General features: G+C 37.9%; 1 protein-coding gene across 1 annotated transcript; it reads right to left on the bottom strand.

Moving 5' to 3' along the window:
• Positions 1 to 1,104: 1,104 nt before the first annotated feature.
• Positions 1,105 to 23,058, bottom strand: LOC306992701 (sialoadhesin-like). The gene is made up of 4 exons (XM_079601829.1): positions 22,941 to 23,058; positions 15,652 to 15,687; positions 11,088 to 11,303; positions 1,105 to 1,904 (listed from the first exon to the last, which is right to left on the bottom strand). The coding sequence occupies exons 1-4, from the start codon at positions 22,966 to 22,968 to the stop codon at positions 1,633 to 1,635; spliced, it is 552 nt and encodes a 183-aa protein (XP_079457955.1). The 5' UTR covers positions 22,969 to 23,058; the 3' UTR covers positions 1,105 to 1,632.
• Between the last annotated feature and the right edge of the window lie 2,537 nt (positions 23,059 to 25,595).

Here is a 25,595-nt window from a genome sequence, read left to right as displayed (position 1 = left end):
CTTTGCCTAAGCTTGGCCACCCCTTTGGCCACCCCTCTCACAACTGTTGTTTATGTCTCTTTTTTTATTGTCAAGAATTATGTTTTTTAAACGCAGAACCGTCTCTTTAAGACCACAAAAAAAAAAAAAAACGTGAGACGCGCACTCCAACTGCACCTCAGCGCCAGCGCAAGTCAAACGAGTGCGGAAATGTGCAGGTGCCGAACGCGCTTCACCAGAACAACAGACAGTGATATACGCATAGTAAATATAGAGTCAATGTTTCTCAACTGGTGGGTGTAGATCATTCTGATAAATGATCTGTACAGAATAACAATATAATTTGTGTATTATTAACATGTTACTTTAAATGTGCTAGGCTTTTTAAGAACGTCTGTTTCCCCCCCGCAGTGATGCGCATGTACGATATACACACACGTATGTGGGCAGTGGAATATAGGGATCGTGTTGACAAGTAGAGCTGTTAATAAAAAGCATTATATTCGCATATGGCAGTGGCTGTGTAATTCATCGGAAATACAACAGTGGGTTGCAAGACCGTCACTAGTGTGCAGTCAAAGAAACAACAAGCGCGTGTTGTCCTACATCAGTTGGCTATCTTCGGTAAGATGAGATGTTGTCAGGCCAAATGTCAGTAAAACTAACTTTCCTGTCCTGTCAGCCGTTGTACTGTGCTCGCGGTGCGCAAATGTCTTGACGTCAATTGACTCGTGAAATAATCAAAAAGGCGATTAGAGCTGTGTCAAAACTGCATCCATGCATCATATATTTGTTATGCGTCACATCTGTCTGTAATAATAATAATAATCTGCTATGTGAGAACACAATATAAGGCACAAACTGATGTCATTTTTAAATGTAGCCTACAAATAAATGTGAGCACTGTGCATTTGTAGCCTACTAGCTGGTGTTAATTTGTAAAGAGGACAAAAATGGATAATTTTTAAACCCATAAAATAACTAATTTTACATTCTGGCATTTATGTGCTGTTGACTTCCGCCTTGTTCACATTCTTGCACATGGGGATTCAAAAGAGACATTTTGTTTTCCTTTTTAATTTAGGTAGCCTATGATAGAACTGTTGCAATTATTTTTTTTTTTTTGACAAACTCAGAATTGGTTGAAGAATTCAATGATTATATAAAATTCACTGAAGGTTGATTAATCTTTGAGCTACAGTAGTTATCTGAATGTCTCATTCATGACGGTGCAACAATGTAGAACAAGCTATTGGGGGTTTTGAGAACCAGAAGCAAGCTAACTGAGCAAGTTGAACTTAAGGTAGGCTATAGTGTGTGCCCCTTTATTAATATGCCTGGAGGTGGTGAATAATAATAATAATGAAAGATAAAAATTCACTCAGTATTCCATGATTCCTAATTCACTACTATCTCAATTACAATTAAGTATAAATTAACCATTCAGTTGTGTAGGCACTAAAACAGTCCAATACTTATAGTCAAACTCATTTTTAAATTAAAATAATAAAAATGTCTGTGCCACCCCAGACTGGTTTCTGGCCCTTGCCTGGCCACCCCCATGAAAAAATCCTGGCTCCGCCACTGCTTGGCTGATTCAGAAGAATATAAAACAAAAGTGTTGAACCACAATTTACTGATTTTAAATGTGCATTAAACAGATGAATATGAAGACTCACCTGATACAGTCAGTGTAACAGCAGCATTGAAGTCTGTGTGAGAGTCTGATCCCGTTGCTTCACATCTGTATTTACCACCATCAGACACAGATGTGATGTCTCTCTCAGTGTGTGAGATGTCTGAACCATCTCTTGTCCATCTGTATCTCCACTGAATGTTTCCTCCTCTCTGTATGTCACATGTGAGAGTGACTCTCTCTCCGCTGAACACAGGCTGATCTGGCGTCACCGTCACTGCAGGTTGTACTAAGAAACAGAAGTAAACATTGAAAAAGTATTGCAGAATAATAATCTGTGTTATGAGCTCAAAATGTCCTTATGTGAAAAACACCATGAAATTAAAGACCTAGTTAGTGTTTTTGACAAAAGTAAAAAAACAACAACAAAAAACAAAAAAACAAAAAAAAAACTGTAGTCTACTGTACTGTCATCTGTACGAGGAAAAACATGAAGGAGAAGCTTTAAATCATTGCATGTCTGATGTCTCCCATTTCACACTAAAGTACCCCATTATGCGATTTTTAAGATTCCTAATTTTGTTTTGGAGTCTCCAACAACAGGTTTATACGCATGTAAATTCACAAAGCACTTTAATTTTCTCATAATACTGTGACGTCGTGCACTTTCCCAGAGAAACAGACAGCAGACGAGGATCCGGTTTATAAGCACCAAACGGCTGAGGTTTATTTCCTGAACGTGTACAACCTAAAACACGGGTATCAGGAGGTGTCCTAACTGTTCCCAAAAACAGAGATGTCTCTCCTCTCACTTTTCTCTACCCCCTGTCAGATTCATCTCAAAAACCGCCCGCCTCTCCCTAAGCCCCTCCCCCTTAACCATTTCCCTCCCGGACACCTCCCCCCAACAATAAGTGAATCAAGTAAGCATATTTATAACAGAGAATAAACAGCGTCAGCGCCACAATACACATTACATATCACCTTATCTCTTCTCAGAGTCTGAAAATGACTCATCCAAAGATTCACGGTGCGTCCCAATTCGCATATATCCGTCGATAGTAGTATTCAAAAATAGAATTAGTATGTCCCAAATGTCGCATCAATTCGGTCAGAATCCGAAGTGCAAATCCGTGAACACTTGCCTTGTCCAAATACCCACACTTGCGGTCTGAGCCACTTGAGAGCGCGTGCACGCGACAGGAATAGTGTGCAAGACTGTCCCGTCTTAAAAATGCTAAAGTGCAGAGCTTAACACACACTAAACCCACACTATCTCCAACATCGCTTCAGAACGGTCCCATCATGCCGAGATGTCGAGGCAAACATTACTGTCATTTAAATTAATTAGATTTGGTACAAAATGTACCCATGTGACTGGTTTTGTGGTCCATGGTCACATTTGATTTTATTCTAATCGACTCTGACATTATTTTCAGTAAAGAGTTAAAAAGAATAGTCAAACATTCGCTCACATTTAATGATGCTCAGATATCATTAAAACCTTTTCATTAAATGGAGCCATATGAAATAACGAGTTAATACATGAGAAAATGTGTTTAATTTAATCAAATTACTGCCACGACGAAAGACAGTAACACGCATTGGGCTGATTAAATCTCATCTGCAGGAGCATTGTGAACTTTTATAAAGACACGTTTAGACATTAACTTTTAAATGCATCATTATATTCAAATTGCAAACACACGAGGAAAGTCTCCGCAAAAGACTCGCGACTGGCAGATGAACGTGCTTCAACATTTCTCTCCGAAACGGTAGGAAATCAAAATTAGATTGAATGGAGGATTTTAAATGTGACAAGATGATTGACATGGCAGTTTACGGTGACAGGATAAAGAAGAGGAAGTATAGTACAGTATGTCCAAAAGCTTGTATACTCTTTTGCTACACACTCAAAAGTATGTTCTTTTTCTTCACAAAAAGAGTACATACTTTTAGGGCGTAGTATTAGTAGGCGAATTGGGACGCAGCATCAGTCTCTCTAAACAACTCAGAGTCTGCTGTGCTCTGATTGGTGAAATGGGCCAGTCTGTTGTGATTGGTCGACCGCTTACAAGGTGCGTCAGAAACGAAACACACATTAACCATCTGAATTTCAGCTCCGGAGGCTTTCTCCATCCTCAGCGATTGTTCACACTGTAAAGACCCTGTGATGGCGTTGATTTTGGAAGAAGTGGATCAACCCGAACCTCCATCTTAAGCACGACTTGAGCAGGACACTGTGCTACGTTTTTTTGTCATTCATTGAGATGTTGTTGTAATGCTTTTACATCAGCATTAAAGGGTTAGTTCACCCAAAAATTTTAATTATTATTAAATGATCAAGCTTGGAAGAGCCAGGACATTTTTTAATATAACTCTGATAGTATTCGTCTGAAAGAAGAATGTCATGTACACCTAGGATGGCTTCAGGGTGAGTTAATCATGGGCTAATTTTCATTTTTGGGTGAACTATCCCTTTAACATTCCAGTTACTCTGCATGAACCGAGCAGTTGACTTGAATGAGGAGCAAATTGTAAATTTCATATTTTTTTCTCATGAATCTGAAAGAACTGCTGCGTTCAATGTTTCGTTACGAATTTCTTCTCCTAATATTGTATCATAATATCATATAATCATTCATTCTTTGTTGAAATATGTGGGCATTTAAATGACAAATATGAAGATTTTAAATATTTAATAAAATCCCTGCCCAGGTGCAATGATATAGTCTCTTGCAGCACACTGAGAAGCCGCTGCATGAAGTGTTGCCAGATCCACATCAGGAGAGTGAGGTTTACACACACAGCTCTTATACACCCGTTATACCATTAGTGACAAATTACATGAATTCTTTTTTTTACACAGAAAAATTACTGTATTATTCATACAGTATTTTTCTGTTGTCTCATATAACATAGAAATGTGATTCAACACATGGTGATAATAATTAGTAAAATCACCACCAGATGGTGCAAAGCGACAGTGACACTGTAGAGAGGTGCAGGGATGACATCACTGTATAGACCAAAACACTGAAGCGAGTTGCATTTCAGCACAACTTTCATCATCCCGAAGTCAATGTTTTTTTATATATATATTTTTTTTTTTTTTGTTTTTTTTTGTTAAATGGCTGAAATAATGTCAATACATTTTCACATTTTATCCTACAACATAAAATACATCAATATTAACTGGTGATGATATAACATCATTAGGGATGTAATGGTAATGGTTTACTGAACAAATTGTGTCTCTGTCTTTAAATAAATTTAGTTATATAATTAAAAGTATCTTAAGGATATATATATATATATATATATATATATATATATATATGCCAATGCTGTAAAGAATCGGGAGCCCATACTTGCCCATTACTATAATATTAAAGGTTATCAGCAGAGCCTAAACTCAGTTTTTATTTTTAAGATATAATAATCAACACTCAAATAACACATTGTATTCAAACATGTAAACTGCACATAAGGCAGTTTTTTGCATTAACTTCTAAATCGAATTATTCCAATTCATTGTTGAAATATAATAATTTACAGTGGCTGCATTTTCATGACAGATATTTTAAGCATAGCCTACATTAAATAATGAAGACATCACTAACAGGTTAAGTAAAATAAAACTATTGTATAATATAGTGCATATATTTAGCGAACGAGTTCATTTCTGTAGCTGACTAACAAGCTGTGGACACTGATGGACTTGCCTGAGGTAAATGTCTGTGGCATATTGTCTACAATATGTTTTATGTCTTTCCGCCATTTGAACTGATTGGTTTGGCCAGGGTTTTTGTTGCATTTACACTGTTCTGACCACTAGGGGTCCCTGTGGAGACAGGTGTCGGATTTGCTTCAACTGTCCCAGTGTTTAAAGTCTAATCTTTTAGTATAATAGCTGTTAATTTCACATTATTTTACATATTTACAACAGCTTTGTGATATCATGGCATCAAAGGTATAACAATCTATCAGATATAAATGCATTATACTTAATGTTTTGAGCTGTCTAGACACCAAGAGACAAAGACATTGCGTATGAATTTCAACAATGGTGGCAATAATTAAAACTTTAGTAACTGTTGCGGCAAACGCCCGCTGTCACGCCCCTCGTTACGCGGGAATGAATGCCAGGTGAAGCTGGTCTCAATCAGCATGGCATGCACCTTGGGCTTTGAAATGGTGCTTGCACCGCTCATTTCATTGTGTACTGTGAGCAGCGTGGACGCAGTGGAACGTTGGGTCAAAGACTTTTATTTAAACTGCACGGGATCATGTTGATTTCTGAAGAGACTGCCGGTAAGAGGAAATGTCTGCGGTGCGCTAAGCACTAACAACTGCGTTTGGTGGCTTTATGTAAATATGCATGTTATGCACTTAAGTTATTTATAGTTGTTATAGATTCGGTATTTGTGAATTTGGATTTGGATTTAAATTGCTGAGCTAAGCGTGTAGTATTGTTAAGTGTCATTTTAAGAGTCTATTATGAAGTAATTCATAGTCAATTTGCTCATTTTGATTCTGTCAAATTCACTGTCTTAATGTGTAATTAATTAGTTAGAATATTTATGGTAAACCTCGTTAAATCTCCTTCTAATGAAAATGCAAGTCTGGTGATTAAAAGCTATTTCTTTTCAACTTATTTGATTTGGTGTAAAATGGTATTAGTAAAAAGAAATAGTATTGAGTTGATGCTTACCAACTTAAACCTGTGTAAATTGATGCATGTACAGTGTGAGATTGTGGTGGTTTAATTACTGTGCATTGCTGTAAATATTTACACTGGTTTCTGTGTGGTTTTAAAGGTTTTTCACCTACTGACTACTGAGATTCTACAATAAATTGAGAAAAGGCAACTTAAGTCTCATTCTTGTGAGTGGAACCCAGTGTTCAATTCAGGAGTAAGGAACCCCTTTTCAAGTGTGGGACCCGTGCAGATTAAAACACTTGACAGTAACTTCAGTCAATTGTTTTGTTACACCCAGTGCTGATCTGTTAATCTGAATATGATGTTGATTTTGTCACCATTGTTGAGAATCATAATGCTGATTCTTGATGTCCGTGGGAGTCTCCATGATCCATGATCCTGTCAAAATATGTTTTGCAGAATGACTTAAAATATTTCAAAATATCAAAGAACTGCAGGAAATTAAGCAGTTGTATTCTAGCGCTATATAAGCAATGTGAAATTAAAAACTTTCATATTAAAACAATATAATAGGATGAGATCAGTGAACCAGACACTGCATGTCTGCATGATCATCTGTTCAGATTTTCTCATGCAATTTTTGCCATAATAAATGTGCTTTAGAAATTCAAAGTTAAAGCAGCTAGAGAAATGAATGCTAAAAAAGTCAAGAGCCCAACTAAAGCAAACACTGATCACCATAATGGTAAAATCTTTCTTTATTATTTTCAATAAAACATGCTACATCTAAACTTTTGTTAATTCAACAAAAACTGTTGTTTGAAAGAAATAGTCAAACTGGATTGTAATAAGTGAAGATGCTGGGATCTTGAGAGATCTGTTAATGTTTAAAGTTCTGTTGGGATTTAAAGTGTTTCCTGAGTTTTGTGGGTCACGTTGTGCTGAAGAGTAGAGCCTGTGCTTCAGTCCAGGAGAAGACCGACACACACTGATGATAAGCTGCATGCTGCTTTAAAGACAGTGACTGTGTTGTTGCCAATGCAGTGATACATACATTAGCTCAGGCATGTGTGATATGCTATTGCTAAGAGCATGTTTGGTAGCTCTTAGCAGTCGTGTGTGTGTGCGTCTGTGCAGTACAGTACACCTGGTCATTTAAAGGGGTCATGACATGTTTTATTTTATTTTATTATTATGTTCCCTTAGGTGCAATTATAGTATTAATATAGTTTTTTTTACAATTTTTTTTTAAAATGTAGTGATTTATGACCTTTTCCCACCCTGTTTCTCATCCTCTGATTCACACAGTCTGTTTTGGGGGTGTTTCCCCTTTAAGAGTTCAGTGTTAACGCCCACTGTTATGATTGGCTAACGTCAGTGCCTATGCATCAATTATTAACGGCCCCAGCCAGAACCTGTGCGGATTCAGCGTATTTAAAAAGTAGTTTAAAGTTTTAAATACATTACTTACAGTTTGTGTCGTCGTTGTTGAGCCCAGAATAGTCGGCACGGACTTATCTTTGAGCAACAGTTTTCTGGCAAAGCCAGCATCATTTTGGGATTTGTTCTCAAAACAGTCATCCTTCAAATGTATAGAACAAACGCTTAAACTAACACTGCCGTGACTGAGACATTCGCAAAAAATAAAGTGCATCCATTTTTCCCTGACGACTGGATCTTTCGCAGCGTATTCAAAGATGTTGTTTGTCCACATCCAGGAACAGCACATCTGTGGCATCGTAATTTCCCTGTACACAGACCCACTCGCTGTCCGTCGACTGAACACTTGTGAGGCGCGCGGGCGCGGCGATGATACGAAAGGAGCGTAGTTGCCTTGCGCTTTAAGCTTAGTTGTCTTGTGCTGGAGGCGGTCATATGCAAACGCTGGTACGTCACTTCGTACCGTGATGTCACTTCTTACCATGGATCCAGAACGAGCTGTATTTAGAGCTTGATTAAATAAATGATTCGTTTATAATGGGGAGGAAGTCTTAAGCTATGAAACTTGCAGGACGTTTTAATGGTACAAAGACCTCTTATATACCAAAAGATCAAGGCAAATTTGGTTTTTCATGTCATGACCCCTTTAAAGATACAATATGTAACAATTTTGTAATAAAAGATCCAAAAATCACTTGGAAAGTGATATATTTCCTGCAGTTATGTACTTACAATATCCCAAAAGTCTCCAAAGATTTTTTTATTTCAGAGAAATTCCTATTTTAAATAATTGTCCGTCCCGGAAAAAAATGTTGCCTGTCAGTGACGCAATATCCGCTATATCCTTGGTTTCCGCAATATCACGTGGACAAATGCGGAAGTGGTGGTTATAGCTGTTGTGTACATCATGGATCACGATTACTCTTTGGCGAGTATTGAAGTGCCAACAAAACATACGCGTCCATATGGGGAGACACGCAGAATTTGTGACAAACAGAGGAATAAAACAAGGATAAATATCGGTGTGGCGTTTTCGAGATGGAGAGAGCTTCGCGAGTGAGAGAGAGAAGGGGGACAAAATCAGTAAAGTTCCTCTAGCTGGGACACGAACACGGGTCTCCCACGTTATATGATGGCACACTTTCCCACGACACTATCATGATGCAATAAATAAACATTTTAAATTATACAAAATTGTCGGCCGCGTCCCCGCACCCACGCATATAATAGCCTATTATGATTTCCGTCATTATTTTAATATATTTGTGTAACGTTACCACCGGCCAGTCCGTGACCGAGATTATGGGAGTGCAATTAAATACAATCGGATATCTGTTGTTAAAAAATATGAAGCCATTACTTGCAAATGTCCGTTCAAATTTAATTTTACTACGATTGGTTTGAACACGTAAAACAACACTTCATTAACTATAAACATCCTAAAACTACACAGCATCAACCTAACAAATCATTTGACAAATAGCTGTAACAGGATAATATAGCATAACATTTCGCGTTCCTTATAGTTAATTCATTATCATGACATAAAATTTCGCGTTCAGACGTACAGGTAATACAAAAACTAATAAATTACCTCATCCGTGATCATGATTCATTAATTCCATACGTCTCTGGATGTTGAAAACGACATCTCCCATCGTTCCACTCTCCTTCATAGTGTCATCAAGTTTTGCCTTTGTTATTGTTGGAAACAGCGCCCTCTTGTGGCTCAAAATCTTACATACTGTAGCTTTAATGTGCTTTTACTGGTCGTATAACTATCTGATTTTCAATTAGCAATACAATGACCACTTTTAAGGCCCAGACAGGTAAAGTCATCTTAAAAATGGCCACGTGACTCGGTTCAACCTTAATGTTATGAAGCAATGATAATACTTAAATACTTAATACTTAAAAATACACACAAATAACGACTTTATTCAACCAACTCTTCTCTTCCACGTCGCTCTCCTCCACTGTTGGCGTAGTGTAAATGGTGAAGCACTTCCTGGTTCTACGTCAGAACGGCGTTTCATTATTGGCCATCTTCTGCGTCAGCATCACACGCATGTGTCGTGGTGATCACGTGACCAGCGTCGGCCAATAGTGAGCCGGCGTTCTGACGTAGAACTGTTACAAAATGTGTTTTATTTACAGAAAACGACTGTATGTTTATGAGACAGTTATTTTCTGTTATTTCAGGTTTCGTTTTTTACAGTGTATGGTTCATGAGCAACCCCTGGCTCTTTGACAAAAATCATGTGATCTGATCTCTCACCCTTTGCCAACAAATTATCGATAAAAAAAATAAACATCACTAGAGATCAGCTTTCTGCAGAAAAGCAGCCGATTACATGTAATATTATAATTTTTTATGTACCGAAGTTGATGAAAAGTTTAGAATAATGAAACAAGTAAAGTTGTACCGGCCGAAGTGTGTGTTCAGTGCTGTTGGCGCGCAGAAATCATCCGCACACCGCTTGTGTTTCTATGATAACCAGTTAGAGCTCCTGCACTCAGATTCAAGAAGCTCCGTCACTTGTTTGTGGTAATGGTGAAAATAACTATTTTTAAAACAGCACTGAAAATGTAAAAGTATATAAGAGAAAATAACTGGACTGAAACTGTTCTTTTTGTTTTTTTTGTACTGAAAATCATTTTACTAAAACTACTGCTGTGCAAGAGACATTTCGAAATATTTCACCCGTGAATACTTTAGCTTTTGCTGTGGAGACATTTCCTCTCCTATAAATGTTGTATTTATGACTGTTAATCCAAGTACAGCTTTCAGTCGGCGGGACTGAGTCATTAAAGAAATATTAGAAGCACAATAAGCCGAGAGAGAGAACTGAATCTGCTACTGACAGGATGATTTCTGTGCGCTTCGAGTGAAACACGGACGAGCAAAGTAGCGGCTCTTTAGTCAAAAAGGTTCCTGACCCCTGAACTAAAGTATTTGAGGGTCAAATCAGACTTTGTTCACGGGCAGATAATGAAGATCATAGTCTGGCTTTATGCAAATTAGTTACTTTGTTGCGTAATCAGAATCAATTTCTTTAGGAGACAATAACTTTATTTATCTGCACTTTGATCTTTAAAACTTTGCAGACCTTTTACATTAAAAAACAGCGACATCACTGCATGAAAGGTAATATTCAAAAAAGCATAATGAGGCTTTACAGAAATAAGCAGAAAACCGATACTGAGCTGTATTCAGAAAGCAGTTCTCCGAATCATGACTAAAAGTGAATTACTTTAGTTCTCTTATAAGAACAGATGTGGCTGATACAGAAGAATATAAGAAGTGCTGAACCACAAATACAGATTTTAAATGATCATTAAACAGAAGAGCTGAATATGAAGACTCACCGGATACAGTCACTGTAACACCAGCATCACTGATGTCTGATCCCGTCGCTTTACAGCTGTATTGACCACCATCAGACACAGATGCGATGTTGATGACTCTCTCAGTGTGTGAGATGACTGATTTATCTCTAGTCCAGCTGTATCTCCACTGAATGCCTGTTCTCTGTATGTCACATGTGAGAGTGACTGGCTGAGGCGGAGCTGGATTCACTGCAGCTGTTAACATTGAAAAAGTATTGCAGTATCAAGATCACTGTCATGAACTCAAAACTGAGAAAAATACTATTAAATTAAAGATTTAGTTTTCTTGTGTTGATTACATTAAAATTGTTTGCATTTATTGTTAAAACTTAATAAAATATTTATATTTATATTTTTATATGCTCCCTGAATGAATCAGAAGCACGTTCTAATTGCAGTTGTTCCAATATTTACACTATTTACTCTACATAAGTGAAATTAATTTGCAATAAGACTAAGTTGTCTTATGATGCTATGAAATGTCCTATTAATGTTATTTACACACTCTTAGAAAAGATGTGTTAAAAAACAAACAAAAAAACATGTCAAATTGTTAGACTTTAATATGTCAGTTTTGGGACAAGTTTTGGATTGTTCTGCTGACGAAACACTAAAAATATCTTTCCAAGAAATTTCAGTGGACAAAAAACCCCAGAAAATATGATCTGTGGAAAATTATAAGTGATCTATGAGCTTTATACAGCTTTTTCAGCGGATATTGAAAACGGTAAATGTATCCCTCACAGCCTCGCTTTCACCTGTCATGGCGCAGCTCTGAATAAGGTCTAAAAATGACTTTTGAGTGATTTGTTTCAAAAGTGCATAAAATATGCTAAACATGAAGCTGAACGCATGTGTGTGTGTGTGTGTGAGACGCTCTAGAACAAATCTCATTAGCCCCGTCCCAATTCAGAGGCTGCGTCTTTCAAAGGCCGCAGTAGTGTTATGCTGGTGCTTATGTCAAAATGATTAATGGCTTTGACCTTTGGCAGGTTTCCCACCCCGCCCCCTTCCGGTATGTGGGATCAAAGGCTAACCTTTGACCTTAGGGAGGTTCCCACTCCCTCCGGTATAGGAGATCAAAGGGTTGACCTTTGCCCTGCTATCAATCAATCATGTAAATCAGACAGCTGGTTTGACCCAGTGACCTAGCTAGCCATCAATCAAGTGATATGTAGTTTGATCTTTTGGTCCTCCCTAATATATATATCATGTTTTTGACAGAAGATCTTCCAATTATTTTTGATGAATGGTTTTGAGATAAGGTTTGGGGTTTTGAATTGGGGTATAATATATGTGTTTGTGTTTTGACACAAGGTTTGGGTTTTGAAGTCGGTCTTCAAGTCACCTTTATTTATATAGCGCTTTTTACAATACAGATTGTATCAAAGCAGCTTCACAGTGATAACATGAAAATAAATAAAAAAAACAATTTCATCATTGTCCACCTTTAAGGCAGATCTATAATATTGTTGAATATTAAATGCCCCCAACTAAGCAAGCCAACAGAAGGTAAGGCAACAGCGGCAAGGAACCAAAACTCCATCAGGGACAGAAGGGAGAAAAAAACCTTGGGAGAACCCAGGCTCAGTCGGGGGCCAGTTCTCCTCTGGCCAATGAGTATTAATGTCTGATCTCATTTAAAAATGGTAGGCTATTACACAATCTAAAATAGCGTTTGAAATCTTTTTTACAAAATTAAACACTTACCGCCCCCAAAATATAGTCATAAACTAGGATAATATACAATTTAAATGACTCGTGCGAATAGCTCGGTTTAATGCATATCAAGTGTTGTATACAAGCAAAGAGATGACAGGAGCTTGCTAGCATCACGGGTTAATGTAGGAAACATAGTTTTCCTGACAAAGTGGGGAGATGACAAAGGCAAATATTTTCATTAAAGATTATGAGGGGGTGAATAATTTGCAACAAGTTCCGTAAAAATCATTTAGAAAGTAAGGCCTTAAGTCAACTTTTACAAAATATTAAGATTTTATAGTTCAGTTATAGACCTTTATCGCATTCAAATATGTTGAGTTTAAATTAAAACGTGGTATAAATATTGCGTAAAACACGTCATCGCCGAATTCAGGGCTGTTTAATAGACTTCAATAGTTATTAAGCACCTGCTGATTTAAGTTTTTCTTCAAACAAAGCGACAAAAGTAACAGATTTTGAGGGTCGCTTACAGAAATAAGTTTTCTTGTCTTTGTTTCGTGGCATTTTGAATGTTGTAATATAAATTTCGACATACAAACGCACACTCGCAACTCTTGTAAATGTTTTCTTTAGGTGTAGATTAGGCGGTGCAGACGACACCTATACGATCGGTGTGAGATAGACGTACGCAAGAAATTTCTATCAGCATAGTTGTTTTTCAAAGTGTAAGGAAAATAGAAACGCTGCAATAGATTGAGAATGGCGGTGTTAAAAATTGGTAAACAATTTCAATTATCAATAAAATCCATTTTTGGATCGGCACAGGCTGTTTAGACATGACATGTACGTATGAATTTACACAGCAAATTATAATTGCATAACTTATGTTGAGATTAATGTTTTAAATGTAAAAATTTAAATGAAAGAAATATGGAATGATTGAAAACAATGAAATAAGTCATTAAAATAAAAACTTTTTCACTATGAAACTAACACCGCCAGTAGGTGGCAGCAAGTCTCCAGCATCTTAATGAAGGAGTTGAATCATTTATTCAACCGATTTGTTCAAACATCCTAATTCGTTTATCCAAGCAAACGACTGTATTTATGAATTGACAGCCTAATTGGATCATTTACTCGTCTGATTCTGTCAAAAAAGCAGATATTTTGAGGAACAAAACACGTGTTGCTCGGAGGCGCAGCGGTTCTGCTGTTTGTTCTGTTTTCTTTGCCGGAGCAGAAACCGATTGTAGGCGATCTACTGTTACTCAGTAACTTTATTGAACTGTTGTATAAATGTCACTCTTGCTGGTGTGATAACTCACATATCATAGGCTCTGTGTTTTATTCCGTGCTCCCCTCCGTCTTTCAAACCTATCATTTGGTTTAACTTTCTTTTTGTGGAATTAGTTTTATTATTTACTTTCCTAGGTTGGGAGGCTACCTAGGCCTTTCACCTCCGCCTCCGACTCGGCCAAAAAAGTCCCATTGACTTAACATTGCGGAATGTTCAGAAATTCAAATCCAAACCGACGTTTTCACACACAGACACCAAAGGGCCTGACAACCCTGCGGCTCTCCCTCTCTCTCTATTACATTTTAGCAATGACCTAAAATATTATTAGCCACACCCTAGCAACCAGTTACAGCACCCTAGCAACCACCCAGAATACCATAGCAACCACATAGCGAACCACCCAGAACACCCTAGAAACGCCTTAGCAACTGCCCAGAAGCCAGCCAGTAGTACTGGGAAGTTCGGATCATTGAATCTCTTTCAGCAAAAAGAATGAATCTTTTTTCGAGTCATTTCGTTCATTTCAGCAGAATATAATTAAACTAATAATTAGTCTTTCCGTTACTGACTGCATAGTCTCTATGGGACTGACAGGAAAAACGAAAGACTCGGACCTGGCCGAAGACTCGAGACTCGAGAGATGAACATTTCTGTTTCATGTACAGGACCTATGGGATGTTGCGCACATGCGCGGTCAAAATGAACGAATCACTCTCTGAGACAACTTGGTATTCCCGAGTCATATTAAAGATTCATGAACGACACATTACTACCACCCAGAATACCTTAACAACCGCCTAGCAACACCATAGCAACCACCCAGAACACCCTAGCAACAGCTTAACAACGCCCTAGCAACCACCCATAATACCTTTGAAACCACCTAGCAAACGCCCAGAACACCATAGCAACTGCCAAGTAACACCATATCAACCACTCAAAACACCATAGCAACTGCCTAGCAACCACCCAGAACACCCTAGCAACCACATAGTAGCACCATAGCAATTACCTAAAACACCTTATCAACCACCTAGCAACATCTTAGCAAACAACCAGAACACCATATTAACCGCATAGCAACACTATAGCAACCACCCAAAACACCTTACCAACCACAAAAAAAACAGGATATCCTAGCAACCACCCAGAACACCTTAGAAACCCACTAGAAACACCCTAGCAACCGTGCCGAATTTTGCGACTGAGTTTTTGCTGCTATTGTAATTATTGACTGTGTCATGCGGCTTTTCTTGTAACAGCGTGCACTCCGCATCTGAAGATGCACGACTTCGAGCCGAGTCTGGCCGAGCATGAAAGTCTCATCACAACGGCAACCAGTTTATGTGTTTAAATTAGTTACTTACATTTTTAAAAATTAGCCTAACATAGCAGACATAAGCCTTCAAATAAAAATAAAGGCCCATGTTTTATAAAAATGTTCATGAAACTAAATGAAAAAGTTTACAAAATATGTAAGATATTGTTAATTTAGTTGTATAGGCTGATGTATCATGTAAATACTACAACACAATTCACATTAGTTAAAACATCATTATAATTTACTGCAGTAACGGACAGTACCTTGACTGAGTCCAGAGTGAACGAGGGACATCATCACTAAAAGCAGAAGAAACACAGATATGAAGCTTTTCCATTCATTCAACACAATATAAACCACACACTGACACATGTCTAGAGTTTATTCTACATGAACTGAAAGTGTTTTTCTGTTCTGATACTCATTCAGATGAAAACTGATTCTCCAGCATTTAACATCATCACACACAATGACGTCACAGGACTCGTGAACTGATACGAGAGTCGATTCACTGATTCACTGATAGATTCAATGATGTGATCAAATACAATCCATTTGTTAACACGCTCCACAGCGCCACCCAGTGCATTTAATTATAACTGTGAGTTGGTGCTTGGGATTTATCATGGATTCACTGAGAATGTTATTAATTGCTTTACTGGCCGTATATACTTAGTATTTTCTTTTTCGAATAATAATAACAGTTTGTAATATTCGTGCACACCACTAATTTTGACTAAATAGTAAAATAATGTGGACATAGAGTAGCCTGCAGATGAAATGAACCAAAACCAGAAAGAAAACCTGCTGCAAGTGACCTCATGCTTCTGGTCTGAGCATTTTCACACCTCGTTTGCTTCAGCACTTCAAGAGCTCTCGCCTCGGCCAGAAATAATACATATATCAACACTGAATGATCTCAGTTCCTCCTAAAATGACCCAAAAAACAAACCATATTCACACCACAGTATTTGAATGTGTCGACCGCTTGCAGTCTCTCAAACAAACGAGTGTGAAAAAGCCCTTAAACCACATTAAAAATGATATATTTGCAATCTATCAAAAGTCAAATTGAAGTAAATATAGCTCAAGTTTTCAGTCAAGACATTTCTCAACAAAGACAAAAATTATTAGCTTAGCAAAACATGAATAAATCAATATGTTTAAAAGGACAATATGTTTTTTTGTGTGTGTGTGTTTTAAGACACTCGCATACACACATTACAAGCTAAAATTAATTTGATTAACGTGGTAACAGGGGAACACATATTCACTATTAACTACAACTTTTGCCTCTCTAAACTCATATTTTTACTGCTTATTAATAGTTATTAAGGTAGTTTTTGTAAAAAATAACCCTAAAATAAAGTGTTATCGTTAAAGTTTCACATCGCTGATTCTTCACTGGGACAAAACAAGCTTCAGAAGTCCAAACCAAATTAGGTCAAAGTGTTTGAGACACAACATCACTTCCTGTTTGAGGTTGACACCATCAGCTTCATTGTGACTTTATAGTGGCCACACAAGAATTTGAACACTTAGTGTGTTTCACATATACAACACTTTAATGAATTTATTAAATGTCTGAAGAGTGACATACTGTAATCTGGTGATTGTCCGCATTGGTCAGCGTTTGTTAGTGTGAACTGGAATTTAACAAGAACCAGAAAGAGAACCCGGCGCATGACTCAGTGCTTTTGAGGTTCATAATGTAAATGGACAGAAAATGGGGTGGTCTGAGTAGCTTATTTATGGGTCCTTTTAGGGGGTCCTGAGACATAGATGTATGTTTCTGCCGGTGGTTTCCCGACTCCACAATGTTTCAAGCTGAGGACCAACTTTAACACTGCAGAGCTTTAGGAGAGACAACAGCATTTTAAAGCAGGTGAGGTTCGGGTCACGGTCTTTATGTCAAACGGGTCGGGTAAGGAACTGTCGGATAACAGGTCTGGTGTTCAGTTTAGTTATACTGTGGTTTTTAGTGAACAGGACCTGTGCATGACTCTGCATTACACAACATTTATGTGTGTCTCGTGAAGAAACATACTGACTCCAAGTACATTACAAACCAAATAAAAACAAACATTATTTCCATGAGTGTTGTTGCACATTGCTTTCTAGCTGATAAACCTGATGATTATGCAGTTACTTAAAATTCATCATTGTGCGAAAGAAACAAACAACAGACATGCACAATCTTGTGTGTAAGGTTATGTGGTAATGCTAAATATAACTGAGTGTGTGTATTATGATGCGCTCGGACTCTATGTGAGATCCACCAATCAGAGAGGTTCCCGAATCTGTTGATTTTTTGATTGGATAGAATGAATGGAGACTATCGTGTGTTTTTGCCGGGGGCTCGAGGTTCCACGGGATCAGCGACTGATCTGAGATCATTTAGGTTGTTGTAAAACATGCAATCTATCAAAACAAGTGATATAAATGAATATAGCACAAGCACAGTTTTCACTCCAAACATTTAACAAAATAAAGTATTCAGAATATTTAAAAAAATGCAGTTCAAATGTTCACATACACCTGTGGTTATTCTGCCAGTTTGAACTGACTTTAAACATCCAATAAAAAATGACACTGAGATCAGCTTATTAACAACTGAACAGTGTCTCAGAAAAGAGAAGTTAGTTCTGAGAAAAGCTTGAGCGTCATTTGATGGAAGATTCCACTTGGTGTGATAAACTGTGTCAAATGTAATGCAACTCAGACACATCTATGAGTGATTTAAGTGTCCAAATACTTTTGGCAATTATTTCTTAAGATGGTCAGAGAGAAAGAGAAGTGATCGAGAAGCTGATTGTGTGTTCGGTCTCTGTTCTCAAACTCTCTGAGTCTCTGATGGAGAGTTTATTTAAAGATACAGCATCATTCAACAATAACTCACATCAACACAAATACACCAGGGGCCGTATTCACAAAACATCCCAAGGCTAAAAGTGTCACATTGTCTGGTTGGTGTTCCCTGGGTGTCCACTAGAGGTCTCTTCCCCATACCGTCACCATCACATAATGAACTGCATTTCCCATAAGACTTTGCCTGTACTCATTACTGGTCATTTGCACACAGCTATTTCCACTCACATTGTTTGTATCTGCTTATTAATACCCTGTCTGTTTCATTCATTGTCATGGAGTCCTTGTTTAATGTCACTTGCACTTCTGAGATCTTTTGCCTGTTTTGTTTCTTGTTTTGAACTGCCTTTGTATGGATTTTTGACCCTTGGCCTGGATGACTATATCAGAGCTCGAGTTGACGCTGCTTCATCGAGCCCCTCTCCAGTGGACAGCAAGCCAAATAAGTTTAACCTAATATCTTAAAGATTTTATGGGCAAGCAAACTCGTTAATGGGCATTAATTTTAATAGTCAGTCCTAATATTTAGGAATCCTACATTTTTGCTCTAAGAGTTTCACAAAGGTTTTTAGCGCTAAAACCAGCTTCTAAATATGTGAGAAGTCAGGCTTAGTCAAGAGGTCTCCTGTCACTAAAACCAAATCACAAACAATCCTAAAACGGCTGTGGCTGGCAATCTGCCTCAAATCTGCCCAACGACACTGAACACCATTTGAGCTCTGGAAACTGAGCCTTTTCTTCATAAATGCAAAAAATATTTTGATTTATAGATTTTAATCTACAATGACATTGTTAAAAATTAACATAAAATTATACATTGAATGATGGAGAATATCAGTGCGGTCAATTTGAAAATAATCTGTAATTGCTGTTAACAGATGTTCTATGCGTTTGTTTCATAATTAATGCATTTATAATTAAATCCATCATTTCATGCATTCATCTATTAGAGGTACAATGTAAAATGTGTATTTGATATAATGTTATGTAATTTCACTTATGTCTCTTTAAACGTAAGGCGCGAGAATGCGTCACTTTAGCGGAAATGACGAAGTATTACGGCGCTCCTGATGGACTGATGATGAGCGGACGCCTAAGTAGGCTCTGAAAGTTGAAATTTAAGTTTAAATGAAGTGTTGTCAAGTCAAAAAGGGACAGTAAAGAAGATTTAGTTAAGGACTCAAGGACCTCTTTTCATGACAAGCAGCCAACGAGGTATTTGTTTCACATGTAGATTTGTTTGATGTGTGGAAAGCATTATTTTTTGTGTATCTCGTTTCCTTTAAGACTATATTGTATAATATGCTGATGTGTTTGCACTATGTTCATTTATGAATACAGTTCTCATGGCGTAAACAAGATGAGCCAAAGAATTAAAACGGCCGTTTCAAGGAACCGACCTGTGTCTGTGTTGTTGTGGAGAGAGCTACATAATCAATTAGTTTGATTTACTCACCCAAGCCATCCTAGGCGTATATGACTTTCTTCTTTCAGACATATACAATCAGATTTATATTAATAAACACCTTATTAATTAAGCTCGGAAGCGTCAGGGTGTTTATTAATATAACTTTGATTCGTCTGAAAGGAGAAAGTCGTGATATACGCTTGGGTGAGTAAATCAATGGCTAATTTTCATTTTAAAGTGAACTACTCCTTTAATCGCATTATTACCGCTCGGGCCAAAATGCGTTTGTGCTCGCGTCCACACAGATGCCGTGTGTTGTTCACACACAACTTCATGAATGAACTCTGTGACATTATTCTGAAGTTTTCTCTTCTCCAAATCGCTAAACTCTGTCAACACAAATCACTGCACAGTCTCTGCTCCGTATCTTAATCCAGATGGTGTGAAGAACACGAGGGCAAAAATTAGAAAAAAAAACGGATTAGAAATAATCGCATTATTGGTGCACATGTAAACGTAGTCATTGTCCCATCATCTGCACCGATAGCCTTGACCCGAGTTCGAGTTCCGGCTCGTGAACCTTTCCCGATCCCCCCTTTCTCTCTCCCACTTTCTCTCTCCCACTTTCTCTCTCCCACTTTCTCTCTCCCACTTTCTCTCTCCCACTTCGCTTCCTGTCACTGTCTTATCGTGATAAAAAGCAAAAACGGCAAAAATAAATGATTAATAAATAAATAAACAATGTCCAATTACCTGTGGCAGTTGTTTTCACATCTTCACACAAACGATCGAAGGCGAATAGAGTAAACGAGTAAAATAAGTGTATTTAGCGTGCTGTCCGAGGGGATCGAGGGCTCAGAGCTCATAGTTTATCCCAAACCCAGAGTACTGCCCCGTATCCCCGACTGGGAAAAGGAACCAGCCGAGAGTGAGGAGTCGAGTGATGGAGGGATGCAGAAAACTGTCGAGGTAACTAGGTGAGTCGGCTGTATATATATATATATATATACCTCCTCTCGAGAGGATTATATAGACCGTTTGAACATGCTCTTCCCGAATTGTTTATAAAGCACCATTTGTTGGTTGAATTCAGCAATCTTTAGAGATGCAGACATTTAAGAGGCTCACAATTAACTGAAGATATGAATAGTGACCCCTAGCCTATATTTTAACATCTTTATTTGAATATGGCAACATGATACCTCGTTCCAGGCCCAGAGTGGATATCGGGAGAATTCCCGGTGGGCCGCTCATAAATTGGACCTCAACATAAAGGCAGTTTCACACGGGACGCAGAAAGCGCAAGTCAGAGTTATTTTTCAATGAGAGACACAGCGTCAAATCGCAGGCGATTGTAGCGGCGAAGACCGCGCAAGCGATGCTCGTACACCCGCAATTCCGTCGCGTGCACAGCTCTTCACAGCGGTTATACATATTAGCCTATTATTAGACCTATATAGCGTTACGCACATCGTAAGACGAGTCACTTCACTTCTGCGTCCGCTTTCTCTCTATTCACACATTTACTTTGCATTTAAAGGTGCACTGTGTATTATTTCTAAGGATCTATTGACAGAAATGCAATATAAGATCCATAATGTTTTCAGTGGTGTATAAAGACCTTACTTAATGAACCGTTATGTTTTTATTACCTTAGAATGAGTCATTTATATCTACATAACCGCGGGCACACACCACAGATATTGTTTAGGACAAGAGCCGACGGAGGGTAAATCTGCTTAGAAGAAGAGGAAGTATGATGAAGCCAGAAAAATAAGGGAGAAACGAAGGCAAAAATCACGGGTCAACATCGGTGTGGCTTTTCACCGATGGAAGGGTCTTATGAGGGAAAAAGGCTTTCAAAGCGACGCCGAAGTGTCCTGTTTTCTGCCGAGGTATTCCAACTTTAACAATGCAAATGAAAACTGTTGTTTCATAATGTTAGCATTACCTAGAAGCTAGCCATAGACACCGTGAGAAGTGACTTTTCCCTGGTGTAAAATATGTAGTTATATTGTTTCATATAACTTAGTTCTTCTCCCTTGCTGTGTTATGGCTTTGCTATGTGGGGAGAAATGTGCCGGTTACGTTCGTGAGACGATCAGCTGATTAGTACTATTGACCGTAAAACACTAACGTTAGCCTACAGCATAACAGCTCATATTAGTCAGCTGAACTTTTACTAATCCTCTCCCTCGCGGTGTTGTGGGTTTGCTATGTGGGGAGAAATGTGCTGGTTACGTCGGCCACCGTAGCTTCTCCTTCGAGTTTGAGAAAGGAGGGATAGGCCGTAAGTGACTGGCTGTTCGCAATTCGCAAACCTCACCACTAGCAGCCGCTAAAATTCACACACTGCACCTTTAAAGCAACGGATCAGTTTATGCATTAATATATTTATCTCATGTCATTTGGCAGAGAGCATGCATGCTCTCTCTCTCTTACACACGCGCATACCCACCCAGAGAGAGAAGGGGAATCCGCATAGGCCTATATCTACCATGTACAGAACAGATAATAGTTGTAAAATAAAAGTTTAGATGATAGGTTTATGTTCTTCCTTGTATGTTGTTTTTTCCCCCTGTCAAAATAATGGAAAACATTTGAATTATCCATCTGTTCTTAAAAGTAAATGAGGGAACAGCAATCAATCCTCCCTTTCCCTTGTAAATAAAAAAAGGAATCAAGACAATATCAAGGTTATTATACAGCTGTGTAACATGCTGGTCTTGGACATTAAAATCCCGGGCTGAAAATGGGTCCCACTCAGGCCCTGCCTCGTTCTTACAATATTTCTATGATTATATCACTGACAGAGACCCCTCCCCCATCAGCCAATCACTGTGGTCATTTAGTAAGCGTGATGACATCATCCATAGCAAAATCCCGCCTTTTCTCTTAGCTTCTGTATTCCTTAGTAAAGTAGGTTTTAAGAGAAAACTATTAACTAATAACTTTTACTGCTATTTAGGAGAAATCTTAGTCGTCAGAAAGCTGATTTAGCTTAACTATTTGAAATATTACAACAAAACTAAGCAAAAATACATGTGCACATTGCCCCCCATCTTTTACAAACATTATCACACAGATAAATGCATCATCCAACTCTGATCAACACACAACATATCATCACAATGAATTTGAACAATGAAGAATACAGTGAGACTGTGGATTCATAGACTCTTCTACACAACAATCATGATATTATCCCATCTTCAGCTGAATACATTGCATTAGGAACAGAAAAAAGAAGATAATAGAATATAATAAATGACTCACAGATGAGAGGCAGTGCACTGGAGCCCATGCTGTCACATTAATAAACTGTTTTAACAGCGCTGTGTGCTTAAAACACACACTTCCTGTGTTTAAACAGTCATTTCACACTTCAAGAAGAGATGAGGGAGGAGGAGACTAAACTCTACACAGAAGTACATGACAAAAAAATTAAAGAAATGAAAAGAGAGATCCACTCTAAGATATTTAGCTACTCATTTGGTGCAAGTTGTTTCAGCTCTGGTCATCTATACTTGAAAAAAGTTTTTTCAGTAATTGTTCTCACACTTCACACTGCCACACACTACAGACAGTGCATAGTGAAGTCACTATGTGACATCTAGTTTAGGGCAACTGGTGTACAGGCCCTTCCACACCGAGCGAGTGTGACGCACACACACCGAATGCAAATCGCAAAACAATTGATCGCCATCGGATAATTACAACGATAGGTGGCGCTGACCAATAAAAAAAATGTTTTCCTGTGTATGTATCTCATAAGTTTTCCATATGCTTCATAACCTCTTCCCCTTTTGAAGAAAAAAAAAAAGGCTGATGCATTCTTGCAATGAACTTGAGTGATGGCCTCCTACTGGACATACAAAGTAATGTTTCCAGATTAATTATACATGTTTGACTCATTAAGGGCCTTTTGTACATTGGTACTACACCAGAAACACAAACTAGCTATAATGCTGTTTACTAGAATTATTTTGACCAATCATAAAATCGCAGCTTGGTAACAGATGCACTAGAGCTACACTTCACATCGCAATTTATGATGGAAAATTGATAGATGCTAATCTGTATAAAGCAATATTAACATGTAAGAATAAATCTGTGTCTGACCTCAATGATAAGAAGTCATTGTAATTAGAGTAATTTAAGATGCAAAAGGCCTCGTGTTGAAAGCAGAGGAAAGAGTGGCAGAAATCAGGGAGAAAAGAGTCGTCGAGTCGAACAACGTTCACCTCAGTTTGACCAGCGCTGATCTGCACAGGTAAATATCGCTGCCGCATTGCTTGCTGCTAAAAAAGTGGATGTATTTGAAATATTGCTGCAATAAAAGGAATATTCATAATTAACAAGTTATCCAATGCGTTTGTCATTATTTCTGTAAAATGATCAGGTAAAAATCTTCTACCGCTTTGCTGTTATTGTACGCATCATCATATTGCACACAGAAGACTTGCAGCGAATTGTCATCATTTCAAGCCCAGTGTGATTGTTGCTATTTAAATTCATGAGAAAGTAAACCAAGAGATACATTTTAAGATATTTCCATTATTTTACTACTTTCAAAATATCAGAGACCCCAGTTGCAATGAACACCAATAGCTTACAAATGAAAGTGAATAATACAGTCACACAAAGTGACACAGATAAGGTGATTTGGATTCAGGTCAGATGGGCTGATGATCGGCCGCAACATCATGAAAGTAGGACTACTTTTAGAAACAAGAAGTGCTTCATTCACGCCTTCCTGAACACACAGATGGATCTGATGGGGAAGTCAATAAAAAGGACAGGCATGTTATGCGAATCTGTGCTCTTATGGAGATATTTTGAGGTTTATGAAACTAAAGATGCAAAAAAGGCATAAATGTTTCCTATATTCTGGTTAAACCCACAGAACAGAAACAGAGCAGAAGTCAAACCACAACTATGAGCGACTATTAGTCGCCGCTTAAACTAAAGACACTCTCTGTCATATTCTCACTCCAAGCTGCTGCTATAGTTAACAACACATCTTCAATGATGAGCTGAAAGAAGCCTCTGTAAATGAGGTGATTTGCTCTGACTCTGTATTTTCATTTTCAACCACCAATAGCCTCCAAAAATGTAGGCCCACTTTACAAGAACGGCTACTTTTAGAAACAACAAATGCTTTGACTTCCGCTACAAGGACCGCCTACAAACCACAACACCAGAGAGATACGTCTGCAGAACTCGCTTTGCGAACATTAAGGTCGTTTATATTATCCAAAGAGCTGTCAATGTTTCTATCATTATTTTTTACAGTTATTAAACATCTGTAGATATATATAGCCGGTGAGGTGGTTACCAGTAGAGGGCATGGCCAGTCCGGGATTTAGAGGGTTTTTAAACAGGCGCTCGAAAGGAGACCTCGGGATAGGCTTTGGAGAAAGAGATCATGAGTATAGCACATAGTAAATATGAACAAAAAGGAATAACTAAAACTTAAACCACTAAAGAGTGGCAACAAAAATTGGATACAGGAAACACAGTAGGCTACGTCAACTTTATGAAATACAATAAGAAGTAGGAGTAGTGAGGATAGCTAAAAGAAGCACCAAAGAGGAAAATATTTTAACAAGATTAGGGGTTGGGCATACCAAGCTTAAAAACTTTAAAACGAATAAATAAACATCCAAAAAGATCATGTGAGCATTGTGGAATGGAAGAGCCTGTAGAGCATGCTATTTGTCTCTCAGAAGTATTCAAATGAATGAGAAACGGAGGTAACTTTGAAAGGTGGGAGTGAAAGAACACAATTTTAATTGTGGATTAGAGAGTGTATTTTGATATTTGAAGAGAACAGAGCTGATTAAGAGAATTTAGATTAAAAAATAATAATAATTATGAAATGGGTCCACATTCAAAAAAAAATAATAGGTGGCGATAATACACCTTGAC

This window comes from Phoxinus phoxinus, assembly GCF_949152265.1.
Source record: "Phoxinus phoxinus genome assembly, chromosome: 2".
Taxonomy (NCBI): domain Eukaryota; kingdom Metazoa; phylum Chordata; class Actinopteri; order Cypriniformes; family Leuciscidae; genus Phoxinus; species Phoxinus phoxinus.
The sequence above is the reverse complement of the archived record's forward strand: the minus strand, read 5'-3'. Positions and strand labels throughout refer to the sequence as shown.